We start from the raw sequence: 23,410 nt of genomic DNA on the forward strand, positions 1-23,410 counted from the left end.
AGGGTCAAAATGGCCAGAAACAAAGAATTTCTTCTGAAACTCGTCAGTCTATTCTTGTTCTGAGAAATGAAGGCTATTCCATGTGAGAAATTGCCAAGAAACTGAAGATCTCATACAATACTGTGTACTACTCCCTTCACAGAACAGCGCAAACTGGCCCTAACCAGTATAGAAAGAGTGGGAGCCCCGGTGCACACCTGAGCAAGAGGACAAGTATATTAGTGTCTAGTTTGAGAAACAGACGCCTCACAAGTCCTCAACTGGCAGCTTCTTTAAATAGTACCCGCAAAACACCAGTCTCAATGTCAACAGTGAAGAGGTGACTCCGAGATGCTGGCCTTCTACGCAGAATTGCAAAGAAAATGCCATATCTCAGACTGGCCAACAAAAATAAAAGATTAAGATGGGCAAAAGAACACAGACACTGGACAGAGGAAGACTGGAAAAAAAGTGTTATGGATAGACAAAGTTTGAGGTGTTCGGATCACAAAAAAACATTTGTGAGACGAGGAAAAAGGAAAAGATGCAGGAGTGCTTGACTCCTTCTGTCAAGCATGGTGGAGGCAATGTGACTGTCTGGGGGTGCTTTTGTGGTGGTAAAGTGGGAGATTTGTACAAGGTAAAAAGGATCTTGAAGAAGGAAGGTAAAATCCCTCCATTTTGCAACACCATGCAATACCCTGTGGACGGCGCTGAATTGGAGCCAATTTCCAACTACAACAGGACAATGACCCAAAACACAGCTCCAAACTATGCAACAAATATTTAGGGAAGAAGCATTCAGCTGGTGTTCTGTCTATAATGGAGTGGCCAGCATAGTCACCTGATCTCAACCCTATTGAGCTGCACTTAGAAAGGACATTTGTAAGTGACCCCAAACTTTTGAACGGTAGTATATACAGTATATATATCATTTTAAATACTGTTTTTTTTTTTGCTGCGTTGGCCACCTCTGCTAAATTAATATAGGGGAAACACTGTGCAAACATATGTCAATGGAGCTAATCATGCAGTAACACCAGTAAGAGTCAAACCTGTAATTTATGAAGCTCCTGTTTGAGTTTTGAAACAATGTTTTCAGCCTTCACTGCTCGTTTCTGTCAAGAAGAAAAGGTCCAAGTAATGAATAAGACTTCATTTCAACACACTTCTGTTTAGTAACTAATTATGACATTTCCTTGTAATCTTAGTGAGCTATTCATTGCATTTAGAAAGTATTCAGACCACTTTACTTTTTCCACATGTTATAGCCTTATTCTAAAATTGATTAAATGTATTTCATCGATCTACACACACACACACACAATACCCCATAATGACAAAGTGAAACAGGTTTTTAGAATTTTTAGCATATTTATTAAATAAAAAACAAACCTTATTTACAGTTGTCAGAAGTTTACATACACTTAGGTTGGAATCATTTACACTCGTTTTTCAACCAATCCACACATTTCTTGTTAACAAACTATAGTTTTTGCAAATCAGTTAGGACATCTACTTTGTGCATGACACAAGTCATTTTTCCAGCAATTGTTTACAGACAGATTTCACTTATAATTCACTATCACAACTCCAGTGGGTCAGAAGTTTACATACACTAAGTTGACTGCCTTAAAACAGCGTGGAAAATTCCAGAAAATGATGGCGTGGCTTTAGAAGCTTCTGAAATGCTAATTGACATCATTTGAGTCAATTGGAGGTGTACCTGTGGATGTATTTCAAGGCATACCTTCAAACTCAGTGCCTCTTTGCTTGACACCATGGGAAAATCAAAAGAAATCAGCCAAGACCCCAGAAAAAGTATTGTAGACGTACACAAGTCTGGTTCATCCTTGGGAGCAATTTCCAAACGCCTGAAGGTACCACTTTCTTCTGTACAAACAATAGTACGCAAGTATAAACACCATGGGACCACGCAGCCGTCAAACCACTCAGGAAGGAAACACATTGTCTCCTAGAGATGAACGTACTTTGGTGCGAAAATTGCAAATCAATCCCAGAACAACAGCAAATGACCTTGTGAAGATGCTGGAGGAAACGGGTACAAAAGTATTTACATCCACAATAAAATGAGTCCTGTATCGACATAACCTGAAAGGCCGCTCAGCAAGGAAGAAGCCACTGCTCCAAAACCGCCATAAAAAAGCCAGACTACGGTTTGCAACTGCACATGGGGGAAAAAATCGTACTTTTTTGAGAAATGTCCTCTGGTCTGATGAAACAAAAATAGAACTGTTTGACCATAATGACCATCATTATGTTTGGAGGAAAAGGGGGGATGCTTGCAAGCCGAAGAACACCATCCCAACCATGAAGCACGGGGGTGACAGCATCATGTTGTGGGGGTGCTTTGCTGCAGGAGGGACTGGTGCACTTCACAAAATAGATGGCATCATGAGGTCGGGAAATTATGTAGAATATTGAAGCAACATCTCAAGACATCCGTCATGAAGTTAAAGCTTGGTCGCAAATGAGTCTTCCAAATGGACAATGACCCCAAGCATACTTCCAAAGTTGTGGCAAAATGGCTTAAAGGACAACAAAGTCAAGGTATTGGAGTGGCCATCACAAAGCCCTGACCTCAGTCCTATAGAAAATGTGTGGGCAGAACTGAAAAAGCGTGTGCGAGCAAGGAGGCCTACAAACCTGACTCAGTTACACCAGTTCTGTCAGGAGGAATGGGCCAAAATGCAACAAACTTATTGTGGGAAGCGTGTGGAAAGCTACCTGAAATGTTTGACCCAAGTTAAACAATTTAAAGACAATGCTACCAAATACTAATTGAGTATGTAAACTTCTGACCCACTGGGAATGTGATAAAAGAAAAAAAGCTGCAATAAATCACTCTACTATTATTCTGACATTTCACATTCTTAAAATAAGTGGTGATCCTAACTGACCTAAGACATGGCATTTTTACAAGGATTAAATGTCAGGAATTGTGAAAAACTGAGTTTAAACGTATTTGGCTAAGGTGTAGCCTAGTGGTTAGAGTATTGGACTAGTAACCAGAAGGTTGCGAGTTCAAACCCCCGAGCTGACAAGGTACAAATCTGTCGTTCTGCCCCTGAACAGTCAGTTAACCCACTGTTCCCAGGCCATCATTGAAAATAAGAATGTGTTCTTAACTGACTTGCCTGGTTAAATAAAGGTAAAAAAATAAAAATAAATAGAAACTTCCGACTTCAACTGTACATAAGTATTCAGAACCTTTTATGAGACCCTTTGCTATCAAATTAAATTGATTGGACATGATTTGGAAAGGCACATACCGGTCTATAGAAGGTCCCACAGTTGACAGTGCATGTCAGAGCAAAAAACAAACCATGAGATTGAAGGAATTGACCGTAGAGCTCCGAGACAGGATTGTGTCTAGGCACAGATCTGGGGAAGAGTACCAAAAAATGTCTGCAGCATTGAAGATCCCCAAGAACACAGTGTCCATCATTCTTAAATGGAAGAAGTTTAGAACCACCAAGATTATTCCTAGAGCTGGCCACTTGGCCAAACTGAGCAATCAGGGGAGAATGGTCTTGGTCAGGGAGGTGACCAAAAACCCAATGGTCACTCTGACAGAGCTCCAGAGTTCCTCTGTGGAGATGGGAGAACGTTCCAGAAGGACAACCATCTCTGCAGCACTCCACCAATCAGGCCGTTATGGTAGAGTTGCCAGACAGAAGCCACTCCTTAATAAAAAACACATGGCAGCCAGCCCAGTTCCTGTGTGGAGATGGGAGAACCTTCTAGGAAAACCATCTCTACCAATCAGACGGAAGTCACTCCTCAGTAAAAGGCACATGACAGCCCGCTTGGAGTTTGCCAAAAGGCACCTAAAGACTCTCAGACTATGAGAAACAAGATTATCTGGTCTGATGAAACCAAGATTAAACTCTTTGGCCTGAATGCCAAGCATCACGCCTGGAGGAAATCTGGCACCATCCCTACGGTGAAGCATGGTGGTGACAGCATCATGCTGTGGGGATGTTTTTCAGCAGCAGGGACTGGGAGACTAATCAGGATCAAGTGAAAGATGAACTGAACAAAGTACAGAGAGATCTTTGATGAAAACATGCTCCAGAGCGCTCAGGACCTCAGACTGGGGTGAACGTTAACCTTGCCACAGGACAACAACCCTAAACACGTCTCTGAATGTCTTGGAGTGGCCCAGCCAGAACCCGGATTTGAACCCGATCGAACATCTCTGGAGAGACCTGATAATAGCAATGCATCGACGCTCCCCATCCAATCTGACAGAGCTTGAGAAGATCTGCAGAGAAGAATGGGAGAAACTCCCCAAATACAGGTGTGTCAAGCTTGTAGCGTCATACCCAAGAAGACTCAAGGCTGTAATCACTGCCAACGGTGCTTCAACAAAGTACTGAGTAAAGGGTCTGAAAACTTATGTAAATGTCATATGTTTTTATTTTTAATACATTTGAAAAAAATATATGCTTTGTCAGTATAGGGCATTGTCTGTAGATTGAGGAGGGGAAAAAAATGAATCAATTTTAGAATAAGGCTGTAACATAACAAAATGTGGGAAAAGTCAAGGGGTCTCAATACTTTCCGAATGCACAGTATTTCACATCTTCTAGATGATCAGTGAACAAAACATATTCTTAAATCCTTGATAAACTGATGAAGTAGGAGAAAGAGGGACGGGTGCATACGGTCATTAACTGCAGGTTCTGCTCTACGGAGTGGACCATTGTCTCTAAAGCATGAGCCTCCCTCTCCCCCTGCACTCTTCTCTTGTGCAACTCATCTGTGAGGTGTCGAATTCTATGGGTCAGTTAGAGACATGATGATGAGCATAGGTTAAACATTCATTAAATAGCATGAACATGTAAATTTAAGATGTCAATTGTACACATCTAAAGAGTGATATTCAAAGCCTTACTCCCATGCCATAACATAATATAATATTATACGGGCTTTAACACCATCCCCTAAATCCCTCTCACACTCCAGAAAGGTCTGTTCTCAGCAGACCATATCACTTCTGTCCACCTACCTTTGATCATCCTTCTCAGACTTTTTCACAAGATATTTAATGTTATTCCTGAGCTGCGTATTTTCCTCCCTCAGCTTTAAAAGAGAAACAGAAAATACAAAATAAAGGACTTGTGGCCAATCACATGGGGGGTATACTACAAAGTAGGATCCGTGAGTTAGCCAGCTAACTTTGCTAAAACAACCATTGATAAGCAGCCTCAGTTCCACTTTAATAACTCTACCTACATGTACAGTTGTGGCCAAAAGTTGAATGACAAATTATTAATTTTCAGTCTGCTGCCTCAGTTTGTATGATGGCAATTTGCATATACTCCAGAATGTTATGAAGAGTGATCAGATGAATTGCAATTAATTGCAAAGTCCCTCTTTGCCATGCAAATGAACTGAACTCCCCAAAAAACATTTCCACTGCATTACAGCCCTGCCACAAAAGGACTAGCTGACATCATGTCAGTGATTCTCTCGTTAACACCGGTGTGAGTGTTGAAGAGGACAAGGCTGGAGATTTCTCTGTCATGCTGATTGAGTTCGAATAACAGACTGGAAGCTTCAAAAGGAGGGTGGTGCTTGGAATCATTGTTCTTCCTCTGTCAACCATGGTTACCTGCAAGGAAACACGTGCCGTCATCATTGCTTTGCACAAAAACGGCTTCATAGGCAAGGATATTGCTGTGGGTAAGATTGCACCTAAATTAACCATTTATCAGATTGTCAAGAACTTCAAGTAAAGCGGTTCAATTGTTTTGAAGAAGGCTTCAGGGCACCCAAGAAAGTCCAGCAAGCACCAGGACCGTCTCCTAAAGTTGATTCAGCTGCGGGATCGGGGCACCACCAGTACAGAGCTTGCTCAGGAATGGCAGCAGGCAGGTGTGAGTACATCTGCATGCACAGTGAGGCGAAGACTTCTGGAGGATGGCCTGGTGTCAAGAAGGGCTGCAAAGAAGCCTCTTCTCTCCAGGAAAAACATCAGGGACAGACTGATATTCTGCAAAAGGTACAGGGATTGGATGCTGAGGACTGGGATAAAGTCATTTTCTCTGATTCCCCTTTCCTATTGTTTGGGGCATCCTGAAAAAAACTTGTCCGGAGAAGACAAGATGAGCGCCACCATCAGTCCTGTGTCATGCCAACAGTAAAGCATCCTGAGATAATTCATGTGTGGGTTGCTTCTCAGCCAAGGGAGTGGGCTCACTCACAATTTTGCCTAAGAACACAGCCATGAATAAGGAATGGTACCAACACATCCCCCGAGAGCAACTTCTCTCAACCATCCAGGAAGAGTTTGGTGACAAACAATGCCTTTTCCAGCATGATTGAGCACCTTGCCATAAGGCAAAAGTGATAACTAAGTGTCTCGGGGAACAAAACATCGATATTTTGGGTCCATGGCCAGGAAACTCCCCAGATCTTAATCCCATTGAGAACTTGTGGTCAATCCTCAAGAGGCGGGTGGACAAACAAAACCCCACAGATTCTGACAAACTCCAAGCATTGATTATGCAAGAATGGGCTGCCATCAGTCAGGATGTGGCCTAGAAGTTAATTGACAGCATGCCAGGGTGGATTTCAGAGGTCTTGAAAAAGAAGGGTCAACACTGCAAATATTGATTCTTTGCATCAACTTCATCTAATTGTCAATAAAAGCCTGACACTTATGAAATGCTTGTAATTATACTTCAGTATTCCATAGTAACATCTGACAAAAATATCTTAAGACACTGAAGCAGCAAACTTCGTGGAAATTAATATTTGTGTCTATCAACTTTTGGTCACGACTGTACATATTACCACTTACCTCGACTAAGCGGTGCCCCTGCACATTGACTCTGTACCACTACCCCTTGTATATAGCTTCGTTATTGTTATTTTACTGCTGCTCTTTAATTATTGGTTAAGGGCTTGTAAGTTAGCATTTCACTAACTACACCCGTTGTATTTGGCACATGTCACAAATAAATGTTGATTTGATAAAATAACTGATTTTCTGCTTAATTAAAAAACCTAAACTTGCATTTGTGATTATGTTTGAGTCAATTAGACCATGCCCATTTCAAGCTTATGTTCCAAAAAAAATGTAAAGTTATTTTAGAAAATTTTGGCAACTTAGCTGACTAATTGATACCCATATGACACCCAGTTTGAAGGGAAGTGCATCTGTAAGCAAAGAGATACGAAAATAACCTTTTGTTGACCCCTATGGCCATTCTCTGTACTACTCTTCTTGGTCTTGTAGGAGAGCTCTGCCATGGATGTTTCATCATCTCCCTCATAGTTCACTGGTGCACTCCTGTACTGGGGGGCCTTTGGTGAGAATTCTTCATCCACCTGCCATACAGATAAGGAAGTATCCTCTTCTTCCTCAGTGCACAGGGAAGATTGACCCGAGTATGTGCTGCTGTCTGCTGCTGCAGTGCCACACAGTCTAAATTCATGTGCCTCCTCAATGGCTGATGGCTGGTAACTCCCAGCCCACTCCTTTGTCTCATTGTCCAGAGACTGAGGAAACGGTGTGGGGTCTATGTAAAAGTAACCCTGGAAGTCTTGATCAAAGCTCTTAAGGCCTGGCATAGTATATTCCCCCTCTGCCAGGAATGTGCTCCCATATGCCTCCTATAACACAAAATGCAATAGTAAGAATGTAGGTCACCTTCACATAAAAATGACATCAAAAGTAATAATCTGACCATCTTTTCAGACTTTGAATATTATGCTGTGACATTTTTCATGACTAAACACCAAATTACTTGCATATGCTTTGTAACAGTTAATCTCTGGGATTGAATGGAACACTGGTTCATTTAAAATTATCAGCACCTTTCGCGTTGGGTACTTCTTCTCATCTGAATCCTCTTGGTTTTTACTGCGGATTAACTCTTTGAAGGAAAAGGGATTCATATCATCACCATCTTCTCGGACTTCATCTATGAAATAAGACATATCGTTACATATTTGGATGATAGTAATTTTCAAACTGTCTAGTTGTCATTATTGGAGAAATACAAGAGTTGGACAATGTTGTGGATGAGTGGGGGCCAATGCCCCTAATCCAAGTGCCATGTGATTTGTAATGACCTGTGAGTCCAGAATGTCTCACTAAATGACAGCACCGTGCCAGAGTACTTTTACCAGGGCGAAGCGTGCCCCCTACTGGCCATCCAACACCATGCCAGCAGCATGATTTCAAACAACCACCTAGGCCAAACAGCAGAGATTTTAAACCTAACACTAATAACACACGCTAATCACTCTTCGATGGCGTTGAATAGATGTGCCCCTGCCTTAGATAGATGGGATGTGTGTTGTCTCATACAATGATGTGAATATTATTAAGTAGCCTATGTCATCTGGTCACTGATCAACTAGCTACTATAGCTAACTTAGTATCTATACTGGATTTGCTATGGAATTAACAACTTACCATCTTCAATTATAAGAGCTTTTGCAGATGTTTTATGCTTTGCCATGTTGATGGTTAACCAGTCAATCGGCGATGGAATGGTAGCTTGCTAGAACAGAAAGCTAGCGTTACCTAGGTTTCGAAAACCAGAAGTGTGACACGGTCCATTTGATTATTAACTCCCGAAATAATGTAGCTACTTGCTAATAACTCGATGTAGAAAAAATGACTTGTCCTAAGAATGGTAATTGATCAAAATTACATGGTCCACATCAGATGTGTACATCCCCATGCAGCAAACCTTAGCTAGCTGCTGAAAATCACGTGGAAAATCCTAAACTTCTCACTTGCTAAAATTCAGGTGACGTAAAATGAAAAACAAACAAAACATTTCCCATGAGTCTCTAGAGATCCAATTTCCCCGGCAAATCTACACGTGCCGCGATTAATTCGAAATCCCGGTAAGTGTATTTAAATGGGCATTCTTATCAATATCATGTTTAAAATATAGTCCAGTTGCACACACTATAGCTAGCGAGCCGTCACATTTCTTCGGCTACAAAACAACCACTTCATTTCGTTGACGTGCTAGCTGCGGAAATTGCACACCTGTGCAACTCATTTAGTTTTGCGCTAGCTATCCATGTTTGGTGACTGTTAGCAATAAGTTATAGATAAGAAACGTATTTGTATAGAGATGGAGCATGGTGAATGAATTCCACTTAACTTATGGAGTTGCCAAGATCATGGATTTTCCAGATACCGCACATTGTGAATTCATAATCATTCGTTCATATCATTGTCATGCATTCATATTCATACTGCACAGCGCCCTATGTAGGCCTTGTATTCTCACATGCAAGTTATAAGGACTTTGTTAAGTTTACGGATTTAAAAAAAATATTTGTATTTATTTCACCTTTATTTAACCAGGTAGGCTAGTTGAGAACATGTTCTCATTTACAACTGCGACCTGGCCAAGATAAAGCAAAGCAGTGTGAACAGACAACAACACAGAGTTACATATGGAGTAAACAATAAACAAGTCAATAACACCGTAGAAAAAGAAAATAGTCTATATACATTGTGTGCAAAAGGCATGAGGAGGTAGGCGAATAAATACAATTTAGCAGATTAACACTGGAGTGAAATGATCAAATGGTCATGTGCAGGTAGAGATACTGGTGTGCAAAAGAGCAGAAAAGTAAATAAATAAAAACAGTATGGGGATGAGGTAGGTAAATTGGGTAGGCTATTTACCGATGGACTATGTACATGTGGGGCACATTGTTTGGAAATTTGAAAGATGTGTCGATCACCTGAGTGGTGTGTTTATTTACTTTAATAGACCACGACAGAGGAGAAATATTGACCATGTCCCAAGAGAAGCCAGACGCTTGCAGCCAGACCCAGTCACAGCCAGACGCTTGCAGCCAGACCCAGTCACAGCCTCCGACCCAGTCCCAGAGTGGCTCCAGCTCCTCCTCTGCTCCAGGCTCTGCCAGCCAGTCATCCTCTGGGTCTGGCACAGTCAGTTCAGTGGACACCATCCCCGTTAGGGACCTGGGCTCCATACCAGAGGAGCATGAGCCACAGCCCTGGGGCCTCCTGCTGCCTATGCAGAGAGGCTTCCGAGCCCACAGTGAGTTCAACAACCACATGACGTGCACCTGTTACCTGGGTGGTTAGGATGCCTTTAGGCAGGGCAGTTTAGTTGTTTTAAATGTTTTTCTGCGGTTTGTACTGATCACGTTTTGCACAATAGTGCTGGAACATTCTTTTGAGGTCAGTTTGAGCCCATGTGGTGGAGTGTGACCAGGGCACGGTTTCTCAAAAGCATCTTAAGGCTAAGTTCACTGTTAGAACCTTCGTAGGAGCATAATTAAATCTCTGAGCTGTTTCCCAAAACATCATTATTAACGTTACACTTGAAAGCGCTTGTAATCTAATGCCTGCCTAAGACCACTTGTAGAACAGCTGTGTGTCGTTAATACTTTTTTTTGCCCTCACGCATCACTTTATACACAAGATCTCTGCTAAAAATAGAATAAAAATATAAACAGTAGGCTATAGGCCCATTTCAATCATATTAAAATGCATTTAATGTTCAATTGAGTTCTATTTTTCTACTTGTAGGCTACGTCTGTAATTTCTCAATATATTTCATGATGTGTAGCCTAACATGTGCACAATGATGTCCCAAATCGGGGTTTTGTGCATTTTTATTTGGTAAGCATAAGAGTAAGCCATTTCAGTATTAGCAGCAGTAGGTGTTAATACCTTTCTAGGAGATATTACCACCTACTGAGAAAACAACGCACTAAGTAACCGTTTTCTCTGTGTGGCGTTTTGGGAAACTCCTGTTACATTTTCGGCCATTGAAGGACCTGTAAGGCAAAGTTCTATTGGGAAATCGGCCATGATCAATAAGTGTGTGTGACCATTTCAAATCATAAAACTACTGCAGCAGCACACTACAACATCGTCCTCTGAGCCGCGATAATCCGTAATCACAATGTTCTTCAAGTGGTCTTCCAGATCAGTAGCATTTCCGTTCATTTACACATTGCGCAATAATGTGTCCTGCTGAAAGTGAGATTTTTTTTGTTGTATTTTTCCACTAGCATCTGTGTTTCTCTTCTCTTAGCCTCTATTGAAATGATAGGTTCAGTTTAACTTTTTCCCCAGACTGTGTTGAGGACGACGCTTGGTTTGGCCGGCACACTAAATGCAACTATTCCTTTGATGTCCCCATACTGAGGAAATCGTCCAGATTTGCTGCATACAGCAATAAACATTTTAGGATATTCAGAGTAGGTCGATTCAACTTTTCACCACTATCTATGTATTTTATTTAAGGGAGACCATTGTTTTGTTAATCAGTGTGCTCCGTAATGACGGTCAGATCTTTACCTTGCAGGAGAAGAACATTGTCTATGTCTTTGACAACAGTAACAATGGCACGTTTGTTGATGGTAAAATGATTGGAAAAGGAAAAATGTTGCCACTAGCGAACAATGCAGTGTTGTCCCTTGCTGAAGAACGCCACAAAGGTACCTTTTTTCCCCAGAGGTTTATTTCAATACATTTCCGTTTAGGTCACTGATAATTAAATAGCATCAAGGAGGCCCTATCCATCATGACACTATCCATGTATCTCTAAACGTTAAGTATGCTGCATCATTCCCTTAATGGTGATGTCGGCCTTAGTCTTTGCATTAATAATCAATTCAACTGATTTTTCTCCCTTCAATAGTGTTTGTGTTCATTGATCTCATGGTGGATGAGCAGTCCAACCTACCCAAAGAGTTAAGCGAGAAATACATGATCACCAAAAAGATTGGAGTGTAAGTGAGGATTTTAACTTGTGTATTTTACTAAATCTTGTTACTCATGGTTTTGTTTTGAATTACAGAATAACATTCTAATATGATTTGTTATACCAGTGGTGTGTGTGGGGAAGTGAAGCTGGCTTTTGAGAGGGCCACTTGCAAAAAGGTGGCCTTGAAGACTATCAACAAGAAAGATTTCCCGGCATCTGTTGGCGTAAGTCTTATCACCATTTTCATCCTCTTTTAGTTTATGAATACTAACTACTGCAATATAACACTCATCTTTGTTCAATTATAGACTGCCACGCGATGTGCAGAACGAGAGATCCAGATTCTTCAAAAGATTGACCATGTAAGTATTATATCTAGAACTTATTATGATGTAATAACTGCCAAGGAGCCTAGTAAAGAAATGGCTCTTCATGTCCAACAATGTTTTCTTTCCCTGGGGTAATCAAATGCCATAGAAGTAGTCATTTTCAATGCATGTTTTCTACTGGACAAAGCCACAAGACATCACACTTTTCTACCACTTTGTATCAAAATGACCTCAAGTATTTGCCTGCTAATTTTCTGTGTAACTTTTGCCTCCTGTCTTTTCCAGCCTTGTCTGATCAAAACAAAAGACTTCTTCCAAACAGATGACTCATACTACATTGTTTTAGAGTTGTGAGTTTAGTTTTTCATTCAAGCAGCCACTAATCAATGAGAAACCATTATCATTTTCGTTGCGTGTAATCATTTCTGTAGCTCCCCGAAGAAGTATAATTGTCACAAGCATAGTATTTCCCTTCCCCTTTGTTTTCTGTTTCAACTGATAGCATGTGTGTGTTTCAGCATGGAGGGTGGAGAACTCTACGACCGGGTCAAAAGCAAGCAACAGATCAAGGAGCCGATTGCCAAGCTATATTTTTACCAGATGTTGAAAGCAGTAGAGGTGGGTGGATTGATGTATTTTTCTTTTTTTCCCTTCAGAATTTTGAGAATGGTGATATTTATGGTTTGCCTGACGACTCGCACTGAATGCTTCCGCTGCTTTATCAATTTCTACATACTTCAGTCTGAATCTGCCATCATTGAGGTCGTTTGTGGTGACTATGGGTGTTGTACAAAATAAAGTAATAAGCAATTGGATCGTCTCTAACCAGAGTATCAAAGCCAATGACTCATATTAAACGGCACTACCCACTTGTTCTGGCTCTGGATTTCTAGGACCAGTCAGACGGTCTGAATGTGTTCGTGTTCTAGAAGGGTCGGGGAGGGATTCAAATCCAGACTCATTGAGGAGAAGAAACAAACGCTTGCGGGTGTGGCAATTGGCCGGAGCAATGAGTCTGGGTAGCCAGGCAAATTCATGGTAGGCTTTATTAAATATATTCTGGTGTGATGTTGAAATGTCCAAATACGCCATACCTTTACACATCTTGTTTCATACTGGAGATGCTGTCGCTTGAGTAGATATTTAACTGCTTCCTTATGCTGGTTTATCTCGCATTCCTTCCACTAGTACCTTCACAACAATGGCATCATCCACAGAGACCTCAAACCTGAAAATGTGCTGCTTTCGTCTCACGATGATGTTTGCATCATCAAGGTAAGGTTTCTCAAATCCCAATGTGGGTCTTCGACAGTGCATGATCATGGTAGATCAAGACTGCGAGGGTAGATAAAGTTATCCACTTATTCATTGTCCTCCTGAAGTGGACCTCTAGACACACTAGATCTGGAGAAGGGGGAAAAAAACTAAAAGCTTGGTTGAATAGCCTCACTGAAGTGAAGAGTTACAGGCCTCTCTCTCTGTGACAGATCACAGACTTTAATCAGTCCAAGATACTGGAGGAGTCTGCCCTGATGAGGACCCTTTGTGGAACACCCACATACCTGGCACCAGAGGTGTTTACAGACGCAGTCACTGTGGGCTACAGCAGGGCTGTAGACGCCTGGAGTTTAGGGGTCGTCCTGTTTGTGTGGTAGGGATCCATGTTCCTGATGCCAGGATCACAGACATAAGTGCTGCTTGCTCTGACTAGTAGATATACAGGACTGTCAGCTTTAATTTGAGGGTATTTTCATCCATATTGGGTGAACCGTTTAGAAATTACAACACTTTATGTACACAGTCCTCCCATTTTAGGGGACCAAAGTATTGGGACAAACTCACTTATGTATATTAAAATAGTCAAAGGTTAATTATTTGGTCCAATACTCCTAGCACACAATGATTACATCTAGCTTGTGACTCTACAAACTTGTTGGATGCATTTGCTGTTTGTTTTGGTTGTATTTCAGATTTATTTTGTGCCCGATATGAATTAATAGTAAGTAATGTAGTGTGTCATTTGAGTCACTTTTATTGTAAATAAGAAAATGTTTCTAAACATTACTACATTAATGTGGATGCTACCATGATTATGGAATTCAGGTATATCCCTAATCATGGTAGTAGTGTTTAGAAACATTCTATTTACAATAGTGACTCAAATGACACACTACATTATTTACCATTCATTTCTATTAGGCACAAAATAATCTGAATCGCAAACAGCAACTGCATCCAACAGGTTTGTAGCGTCACAAGCTTGATGTAATCATTGCGTGCTAGGAATATTGGACCAAAAAAGTGCCATTGTCCAAATAGTTTTGTTGCAACTTTAAATGTTTCCAGGCTTATCAGTGTACTAAGGGCATTGTAATGCAACTATTTCAATCAATTTGCAAATAACTTGGGCCAAGATTACTTTTCAACAGCACATACAGTTTTCCTGTTCACAGATTCACTTAAGTGTTAATACTTTTATATGTGACGTTTACTTCTCTCCCCCTCAGTTTGGCAGGCTATCCCCCATTCTACCCGAATGCACGAATTGGTTTGTCAGTCAGTGATCAGATCACCCAGGGAATATATACATTTATTCCATCAAAATGGGACGGCATCTCCGATGATGGTAAGGGACTAATGTAAATCTTCAAAATGACCTAAAAATGTACTGCATGCATGTTTGGCACTGTCATACGTGTGCTAGAGAACATACATTTGAAATGGATTCCACCTGTCTTGGGTTTGTAAACAACTTTTGCTACTTTACTACAGTCGTATTGATAATTCAATGTTGTCAGATTACTACTTTTACTTTTTACTTATCCAATAATGTCTAGCCAAAGATGTTGTGAAGAAACTGCTTCGAGTGGACCCCAATGCCCGCCTCACCATTGAGGAGGCATTACAGCATCCCTGGCTGATGGTAAGGTGTATTGCTGTCTCATTGCCTGGCCCCAGTGCCATCAATACGGGTATGTTTACTGCATAATGGGTATTTTGGGCTAGGCAGTGTTGTAAGTGGCAATGGCGAGTAATCTCTGATCCCATCAATCTCCATCTCAGGATGAGGCAATGAAGGAGACCGCTGAAGGCATCATGTACCCCAAGGACCCCCGAGATGCCGACGCCACAGCAGACCCCGGAGATGCCGACGCCACAGCAGACCCCGGAGATGCCGACGCCACAGCAGACTCCGGAGATGCCACAGTAGTGAGCAACAATGTCATTCTACTACATTATTTTCCCACCCCTCTCCTGGGGGACCACTAGACAGTCCACATTTTTTGTTCTAGCCTCCTTTAACTGAGCAAGTTCTTGGTGTTTAGTTGAATTAGGTATCTAAGTGTAGTGCAAGGGGAAAAAGGGGAAAAAAGTGAACTATCTAATGGTCCCTGCAGGAGAGGGTTTGCCATATGTCAGTATTGTCCAGAGTATGGTGTTGCTCACAAAATTGAAGTATGTCTCTTATTACTTTAGGCCTCAACCGGAAAGAGGTCAAGAGATGATAAGGAAGAGCAGCAGCCAACAAAGAGGTGACCAGGCCCATCCAGAGGCAACATGAGCCACATTCTACCCTCGTCACCCTATTGGAGACTCCCCTGATATTTTTCTTCTGGCAATTAGGCCTACTTGAAATCAGTATATTGCATTTCAACACCAATCACTGTAATCATTCCCACCTGTCCCTGTTCAGGATAGTGCAATCAACTGGAATTTACTTGATTACTGCATGTTGAGTTCGAACTCGTGGGCACATGCGGAGCTAGCTCCACATTGTTACGATGGTGATATGTGAATGCTTCCATACAGCAGTTATACATTAGCTAGTGTAAAGCATAGCAGGTACATTTTCAACTAACCAGTTCTTGGCGATACTTTTTGTCATTCTCAATTCTGGAGAACAGTATCTTCTCGATGTCCAGTTGCAGGTGGTTCTCCAAAAAGATATTAAATCCACGTTTGCACTGAGTGAGGAGTTCCCTCGCCATTTTATCTGCATCTTGTGTTTCCCCGAGAGCTTTGCAGGAACTAGATGTTTCGATGTGACACGGCCACATGTAGGCGACGGAGCGTCACACAGTGGGACCAAAACAAATATCTGCAGACATGCAAGAGGCATTTGCATTTCTCACTCGATACAAAACGTGGATTTAATATCTGTTTGAATATTCATTTTTTTTAGGGGAGAAACACCTGCAACTGGACATTTTATAAGATATACTTTTCTCCTATATCAAGAACAAAGAAAGTATCACCAAGAACAGGTTAGTTGAAAATTGGTCTGCTATGCCTTATACTAGCTAATGTGTAATGTATGGAAGCATTCATAGATCAGCGCAACAATGTGGAGCTATGTCTACTGGAAATTGCCTCCTGTTTTGTAAATTGTTTTTGTACAAAATTGTTATTTTGCACTGGGTTTTTATTGTTGTGCATCCCATAATTCTTGATTTGTATCTCATAAAAAAAATCTTACTTTATTGAACATTTTCACCCCAGGTCAAGGTTCTTGTTCATTAATCTGAACCATGTAGCTACTAATTTTGCATCATATCATACAGTGGCTCATGTAAGGCACTCTGATCACCCACCCATAGAGCCTTTAAACAGAACATCAATCTCTAGGTCAACAAGGACAGCACAAGCATAATCAGTGCATTAATCTGTGAGTAGTGTTGCTGTTAATCATTGTGCAAGCTTTTATATCAAACTATATTCAGATTATCTCAGTTTGGCATTGGACCTGTCCCAGAGACGGTACAGCCCTGTGTGCCTCGTCAAGTGTCCCCCACTGGACCCAACTCTTCCAGCTCAACAGCTTGGGCTGATCCTTCAGGATGTCTAACGCCACCTAGGGGCTGAGAGCAAGCAGTCAATTTATTTAGGCTGACTCAAATGATTCTGTAAATGGGTAGCAATCAGACAATCCATAAATCTAAATATACTGTAGTATGTGGTTAAACAGACAATGATCCTTGACTGTGTTGTAGGACCATATTTTCAGCAGAAATGTATGCTTCACCCAGTGATTGAACTCAGCTGGAGAAGTTGGTCCACTGCTCCTCACCTGCATGTTTTCACACATGGGGTCCACTGCTCCTCACCTGCATGTTTTCACACATGGGGTCCACTGCTCCTCACCTGCATGTTTTCACACATGGGGTCCACTGCTCCTCACCTGCATGTTTTCACACATGGGGTCCACTGCTCCTCACCTGCATGTTTTCACACATGGGGTCCACTGCTCCTCACCTGCATGTTTTCACACATGGGGTCCACTGCTCCTCACCTGCATGTTTTCACACATGGCCAGCAAGTTAGCCAGGCTGATGTCATCTCCACAGAGGAAGGGCTGCCTCTTGAGGAACATGTTCTCCAGCTTCTCCAGGGTGTCACCCAGGTCTGCTAAAGCCCTCTCCACCTTCAGTAGGCCTGTGGGCTACCCTGTCATACGGGGCAGTAAAACCTACACCACAAAGCAGCATTGTGTGCCAGCAACAAAAAACACAACATTCCCTACAAAAGTTTTATTGCAATTATGTGTAATATCTAGGCTACAAAGATATGGTGGCAGTGGGACTAGGCTACATTTTACCTGCCATAAAGCATCGTGTGTTCCATGAGCGAGCCTTACCTCCATGATAAAGACCTTGGTTGCATGTGGTGGTGTGTTGGTATGGTGCCATCGAACCAGGGTCTAGTGACGCCTCTAGCGTTAAGATGCAGTGCCTTCGACTGCGGCCCCACATGTTTTGGTTACTGTAGAAACAACTGAAGCCCATTTTTTTTTTTAAATGGTTGATTGTGAAATAATAGCATAGGTTGACTGTTGACATTTTGAAGAGCTAGGTAGGTAGCTTGCAAGTACACACACTAAGGATAACTCAACAGAGATCACCAATGAATACCGAAGTAGGACAAAGTTCAAGGTACAGTAAGTAAGCTTACGTTCAATGCAGGCTTTTAAAACAATGTATCGCTCAGTCTGTTAATGTATCAAACATCAATATGCATTTCCATTTAACATGAATAATCTGTGTAGGAACCTTAAGGATAAGATTGCTTGCATGTTAGCTAGATGTTGTTGGTAACGTTAGCTGTAGCCCAAAGGCCAGCAGATGATAATATATGCTGGCCTTTGGGCTATGGCACTAGCTAGTAGCCCAGCCAGCTGTAAACTCACCTTTTCGTATCGCAACAGTTTTCACCGTGTGCGAAATTGTATTGCTCTACATGGTTGTGACAATACATCTAAATACACTTCTAATGCCTTTCTACCAGCCATTATAAACGTATTTGTATTCTTAACTAGATACTAGGTACTGTAAACTACTTAGCCACCACCAAGTGAGTCAAAACAAAGGCGTGCAAGCATATACTCAGTGCGTGCAAGACATAATCAATGGATGGACTAGCAGCAGACAGTGTTGCCAACTCCTCAGTAAGGAAAGTAGCTATTGGCTGTCCTTTCATTTTTTAAATGTATTTGATTAACAACAAATCAATACAGAAAGTACACGAGGGAACACAAGTATATATAGATTATATACAACGGACAATCAAGCTAGGGAGTACAATATCACATAATTACACAAGGACCTTAAGGGACATACATACACTTATAATTCTAACAGTTTTTTTTGTTAGTAGAGTATTTAATTGTCTTAAAATACAGTTCCATTTATTTTTGTAGGGTAAGAAAATGTGTTTTTTGTTTGTAAATGTACATTTGTGTATATGAAATTTGTCCAAAAGGATAATGAAATGAATTACATAAAAATGTTTCAGCTTATTTCTATCGCATGTAAAGAATCCAAGCAGTACATCTCTTTGATGTTTTCCTTAAACTTCTTCATATGGTGGTTGGCAGGATAATATTTATGAATAATTTTAAAGGAAACTTCCTTAATTTTGTTAACAAGTAGGTATGTGTGTGGCAACATCCAAACTTGGCATCTAAAACAATTGCAAAATCTTTAGGTGTTACAGGAACCTTGTAAAGTGATAAGAATTCCTTATAACTGAGTAAAAGACCTTCTGCATTTACCAGTTGGCTCACCAATAGGATATTATTTCGGAACCAATATTCTAAAAACAAAGAAGTATTTTTATACAATATATCCCGATTATTCCATATGTAATATCTTTGTGGAGAAAAATTGTGTTTATAAATTAAGGAACATGACAAGAAAACCTGCCGATGGCTCTCCTAAAAGTTAGAAGTCACAAAATGACGCCATCGCCTCATTTGCATAATTGTCCATGTGCATTTAAAAAACATTTCTTTCTAATTTTACCTTTATTTAACCAGGCAAGTCAGTTAAGAACATATTCTTATTTTCAATGACGGCCTGGGAACAGTGGGTTAACTGCCTGTTCAGGGGCAGAACGACAGATTTGTACCTTGTCAGCTCGGGGGTTTGAACTCGCAACCTCCCGGTTACTAGTCCAACGCTCTAACCACGCTGCCGCCCCATGCTGTAGGAGAGATGAGTAATGTCGTGGGAGAGACCAAAAGTGAGTAAAAAACACCCTAAATATGTTTAGAACTACAAATTAACTTTCGATTCTTGTTTTTTTTATGTCATAATTCCAACCCTCCTCCTTTATCCTGGCTTGGGACCGGCAAAAGTGACCTAAAGAGACACTCTGGCGGAGTTACTTAGTTTTTTACATTTATTTTTTAGTTGAGTTTTCTTGATTTGGTTTGGTTTTTAACCTTATGGTCGGTCCACTTAGGAGCCTACAACAAGTCACAGTAAAACATTAACATTTTTAAGCATAACATTTAAAAACAATGTTGGTATACAATCTACTTTAACAAACTAAATGGACCATGTGACCACTAAAAAATGTGATTTGATCCATTTAAAACGTCTCACACAGCCTACATATCGGTACATACACAAAATATCTAGGTCAAGTAGGGAAGATGCGTTGTGCCATGAGGTGTTGCTTTATCTGTTTTTTAAAAATCAGGTTTTCTGGTGTCTGATGGGGTAAATCAGTGTTGTGTGTAAATTGACTATGCAAACAATTTGGAATTTTCAACACATTAACGTTTCTCAGAAAAACAAGAAGTGATGCAGTCAGTCTCTCCTCTACTTTTAGCAAAGAGAGACGACTGGCATGCATAGTGGTTAGAGTGTTGGACTTGTAACCGAAAGGTTGCAAGTTCGAATCCCCGAGCCGACAAGGTAAAAATACTCTACAAATGTTTACAAATTAATACAAATTAAAGCTGTAATGTGTAACTTTTTGGGCCACCTGACCAAATTCACATAGAAATGTGAGTTATAGAAATGTCATTCTCATCAAAAGCAAGTCTAAGAAGCAGTAGATCTGTTCTACATGCGCTATTTCTATGCTTCCTCTTAAGTTTTTGCATCTTTTACTTTCGGTTTTGTACACTAGCTTCAAACAGCTGAAGATACTCTCTTTTTGGTTATTGAAAATATATTTTGCATCGGTTTAGATGGTAAAATGATTCTCTACACTATACATTGCTTGTTTTGTCACATAAATTGAACTTAGGTGAACTATATGAATTTTAGCAACCAGGAAATAGCCGCGAGATTCCTGCATATTGCATCTTTAAATAACTCAAATATAGTAATTGCGTAAGTATTCACCACCTTTTATTTAGGCAAGCCTAAATTAGATCAGAAGTCAAATTTGGCTTAACAAATCACATAAGTTATATGGACTCACTCTGTGTGAAATAATAGGGGTTGACATGATGACTACCCCTTCCTCTGTCCCCCATACATACATCTATCCCTTAGTCAAGTATTGAATTTCAAGCACAGTTTCTACTACAAAGACCAGGGAACATTTTAAAAGCCTCAAAGAATCAGACATGAAATATATCTTTAAGCATGGTCAAGTCAATAATTATGCTGTGGATGATGTATTAAACCACCCTGACGCATCAAAGATGCAGTCCTCCTTCTGAACTCAGTTGCCGGAGAGGAAGGAAACCGCTCAGAGATTTCACAATGAGGCCAATGGGGACTTTAAAACAGTTACAGTGATTTTATTTTTTTAACCTTTATTTAACCAGGTAGGCCAGTTGAGAACAAGTTCTCATTTACAACTCCGACCTGGCCAAGATAAAGCAAAAGCAGTGCGACACAAACAAAACAAAGTTACACATGGGATAAACAAACATACTGTCAATAACACAATAGAAAAATCTATATACAGTGTGTGCAAATGTAGTAAGATTAGGGAGGTAAGGCAATAAATAGGCCATAGTGGCGAAATAATGACCATTTATCAATTAAACACTGGAGTGATAGATATGCAGAAGATGAAACGGCAAGTAGAGATACTGGGGTGCAAAGGAGCAAAGAAATAAATAACAATATGGGGATGAGGTAGTTGGGTGTGCTATTTACAGATGGGCTGTGTACAGGTGCAATGATCGGTAAGCAGCTCTGACAGCTGATGCTTAAAGTTAGTGAGGGAGATATAAGACTCCGGCTTCAGTGATTTTTGCAATTCGTTCCAGTCATTGGCAGCAGAGAACTGGAAGGAAAGGAGGGAGAAGGAGGACATGGCTTTGGGGATGACCAGTGAAATATACCTGCTGGCGCGCGTGCTATGGGTGTGTGCTGCTATGGTGACCAGTGAGCTGAGATAAGGCGGGGCTTTACCTAGCAAAGACTTATAGATGACCTGGAGCCAGTGTGTTTGGCGATGAATATGTAGCGAGGGCCAGCCAACGAGAGCATACAGGTCGCAGTGGTGCATAGTATATGAGGCTTTGGTGACAAAACGGATGGCACTGTGATAAACTACATCCAATTTGCTGAGTAGAGTGTTGGAGGCTATTTTGTAAATTACATCACAGAAGTCGAGGATCGGTAGGATAGTCAGTTTTACGAGGGTATGTTTGGTAGCATGAGAGAAGGATGCTTAATGGCTGTGATAGGAGAAAACTGAGGATAGATCAACAACGTTGTAGTTACTCCACAATACTAACCTAATTGACAGAGTGAAAAGAAGGAAGCCTGTACAGAATATAAATATTCCAAAACATGCATTCTGTTTGCAACAAGGCACTAAAGTAATACTGCAAAAATGTGGCAAAGCAATTCACTTTTTGTCCTGAATACAAAGTGTTATATTTGTGGCAAATCCAATAAAACACATTACCGAGTACCACTCTCCATAATTTCAATCATAGTGGTGGCTGCATCATGTTATGGGTATGCTTGTAATCATCAATCATCAAGGACTGGAGAGTTTTTTTATGATAAAAAAATAAACCGCAAAATCCTAGAGGGAAACTTGGTTCATTCTGCTTTCCACCAGACACTGGGAGATGAATTCACCTTTCAGCAGGACAATAACCTAAAACAGGGGTTCGTAAACATTTTCAGTCAGGCCCCCCTTCCAGCATTGGGGAACATCACGCGCTCCCCTTGTGCGCATGCCACATCTATTTCTATGGGCACAAGCACTGTTCATGACACAAACTAATCAAACAGTTTTGCAAAATATTTTGCAGGTTTGCTCTAACCAATTTCTCAATTGTACCTTGTGCATTATATTGTTATTACATTCTATTAGTAAGTTGAAAACCGGACTGAGTGTGCCAGTTGGAGCTCTCCCCCTCGCCCCACAGTTTGGGAACCGCTGACCTAAAACACAAGGCCAAATCTACACAAGTTGCTTACCAAGAAGGCAGACAGTTCTGACTTAAATCTACTTGAACATCTATGGCAAGACCTGCAAATTGTTGTCTAGCAATGATCAACAACCAATTTGACAGATCTTTAAGAATTTTTTAAAGAATAGTGGGGAAATGTTGCACAATCCAGATGTGGAAAGCTACTTAGACTTACCCAGAAAGACTCACAGCTGCAATCACAGCCAAAGGTGCTTCAACAATGTATTGACTCCGGGGTGTGTATACTTATGTAAAGAAGATATTTGCAAACATTTCTAAAAACATTTTTTTCACTTTGTCATTAGCTAATTTCTTTATTATATTTCAATATTACCACTTGTATTATATTATAATGCTGCAATGGCATTTTCTGTCCTATTGACTATGAATGATTCCTTTGTTCAGTTTCTAGACAGCCACATTATCACATGCCCTGGCCTGGCCATATGGCTGTGATTCTGTTGATTTTAATCTCGGTAATCCAACCTCAAATTAAACGTTGAGTAACTAAAAAGTAAGTAAAGTAACAACACATTATGACTACACTAAAATGTGATGCTGTAAGTGTGTAAGCACAAAAACATTGAACTGAGTCCTGGTTTGTTTGGAGATTATTTGGGTGGGAGTATGGTATGGTCCAGTTAAATCAATGAAATCATAGATTGCTT

General features: G+C 40.7%; 2 protein-coding genes across 2 annotated transcripts; one reads left to right on the top strand and one right to left on the bottom strand.

The window, feature by feature from the left end:
• Positions 1-1,146: 1,146 nt before the first annotated feature.
• Positions 1,147-8,582, bottom strand: LOC118392922 (endosome-associated-trafficking regulator 1-like). The gene is made up of 5 exons (XM_035784951.2): positions 8,435-8,582; positions 7,831-7,937; positions 7,198-7,626; positions 5,015-5,088; positions 1,147-4,782 (listed from the first exon to the last, which is right to left on the bottom strand). The coding sequence occupies exons 1-5, from the start codon at positions 8,478-8,480 to the stop codon at positions 4,620-4,622; spliced, it is 819 nt and encodes a 272-aa protein (XP_035640844.2). The 5' UTR covers positions 8,481-8,582; the 3' UTR covers positions 1,147-4,619.
• Positions 8,583-8,726: 144 nt separating this feature from the next.
• Positions 8,727-16,558, top strand: LOC118392920 (serine/threonine-protein kinase Chk2-like). Its single transcript, XM_035784948.2, has 15 exons — positions 8,727-8,874; positions 9,762-10,055; positions 11,102-11,226; positions 11,334-11,466; positions 11,670-11,760; positions 11,860-11,959; positions 12,044-12,097; positions 12,350-12,414; positions 12,583-12,682; positions 13,253-13,339; positions 13,552-13,715; positions 14,572-14,690; positions 14,902-14,987; positions 15,128-15,274; positions 15,542-16,558. Exons 2-15 carry the CDS (start codon positions 9,788-9,790, stop codon positions 15,599-15,601), a joined length of 1,599 nt encoding a protein of 532 aa, XP_035640841.1. The 5' UTR covers positions 8,727-8,874; positions 9,762-9,787; the 3' UTR covers positions 15,602-16,558.
• The last annotated feature ends 6,852 nt before the right edge of the window (positions 16,559-23,410 follow it).

Source organism: Oncorhynchus keta, chromosome 14, assembly GCF_023373465.1.
Source record: "Oncorhynchus keta strain PuntledgeMale-10-30-2019 chromosome 14, Oket_V2, whole genome shotgun sequence".
Taxonomy (NCBI): domain Eukaryota; kingdom Metazoa; phylum Chordata; class Actinopteri; order Salmoniformes; family Salmonidae; genus Oncorhynchus; species Oncorhynchus keta.

What these genes read in the sequence shown, in the direction of transcription:
- LOC118392922 (XM_035784951.2), bottom strand. Translation starts at nt 8,480, where the DNA reads ATGGCAAAGCATAAAACATCTGCAAAAGCTCTTATAATTGAAGATG. An exon ending in AGCTCTTATAATTGAAGATG is followed by an intron (nt 7,938 to 8,434) that starts GTAAGTTGTTAA and finishes CTTATTTCATAG; the next exon opens with ATGAAGTCCGAGAAGATGGT. An exon ending in GCCATAGGGGTCAACAAAAG is followed by an intron (nt 5,089 to 7,197) that starts GTTATTTTCGTA and finishes TCTCTTTTAAAG; the next exon opens with CTGAGGGAGGAAAATACGCA.
- LOC118392920 (XM_035784948.2), top strand. Translation starts at nt 9,788, where the DNA reads ATGTCCCAAGAGAAGCCAGACGCTTGCAGCCAGACCCAGTCACAGCCA. An exon ending in AACATTTTAGGATATTCAGA is followed by an intron (nt 11,227 to 11,333) that starts GTAGGTCGATTC and finishes TTTACCTTGCAG; the next exon opens with GAGAAGAACATTGTCTATGT. An exon ending in TGCTGAAGAACGCCACAAAG is followed by an intron (nt 11,467 to 11,669) that starts GTACCTTTTTTC and finishes TCCCTTCAATAG; the next exon opens with TGTTTGTGTTCATTGATCTC.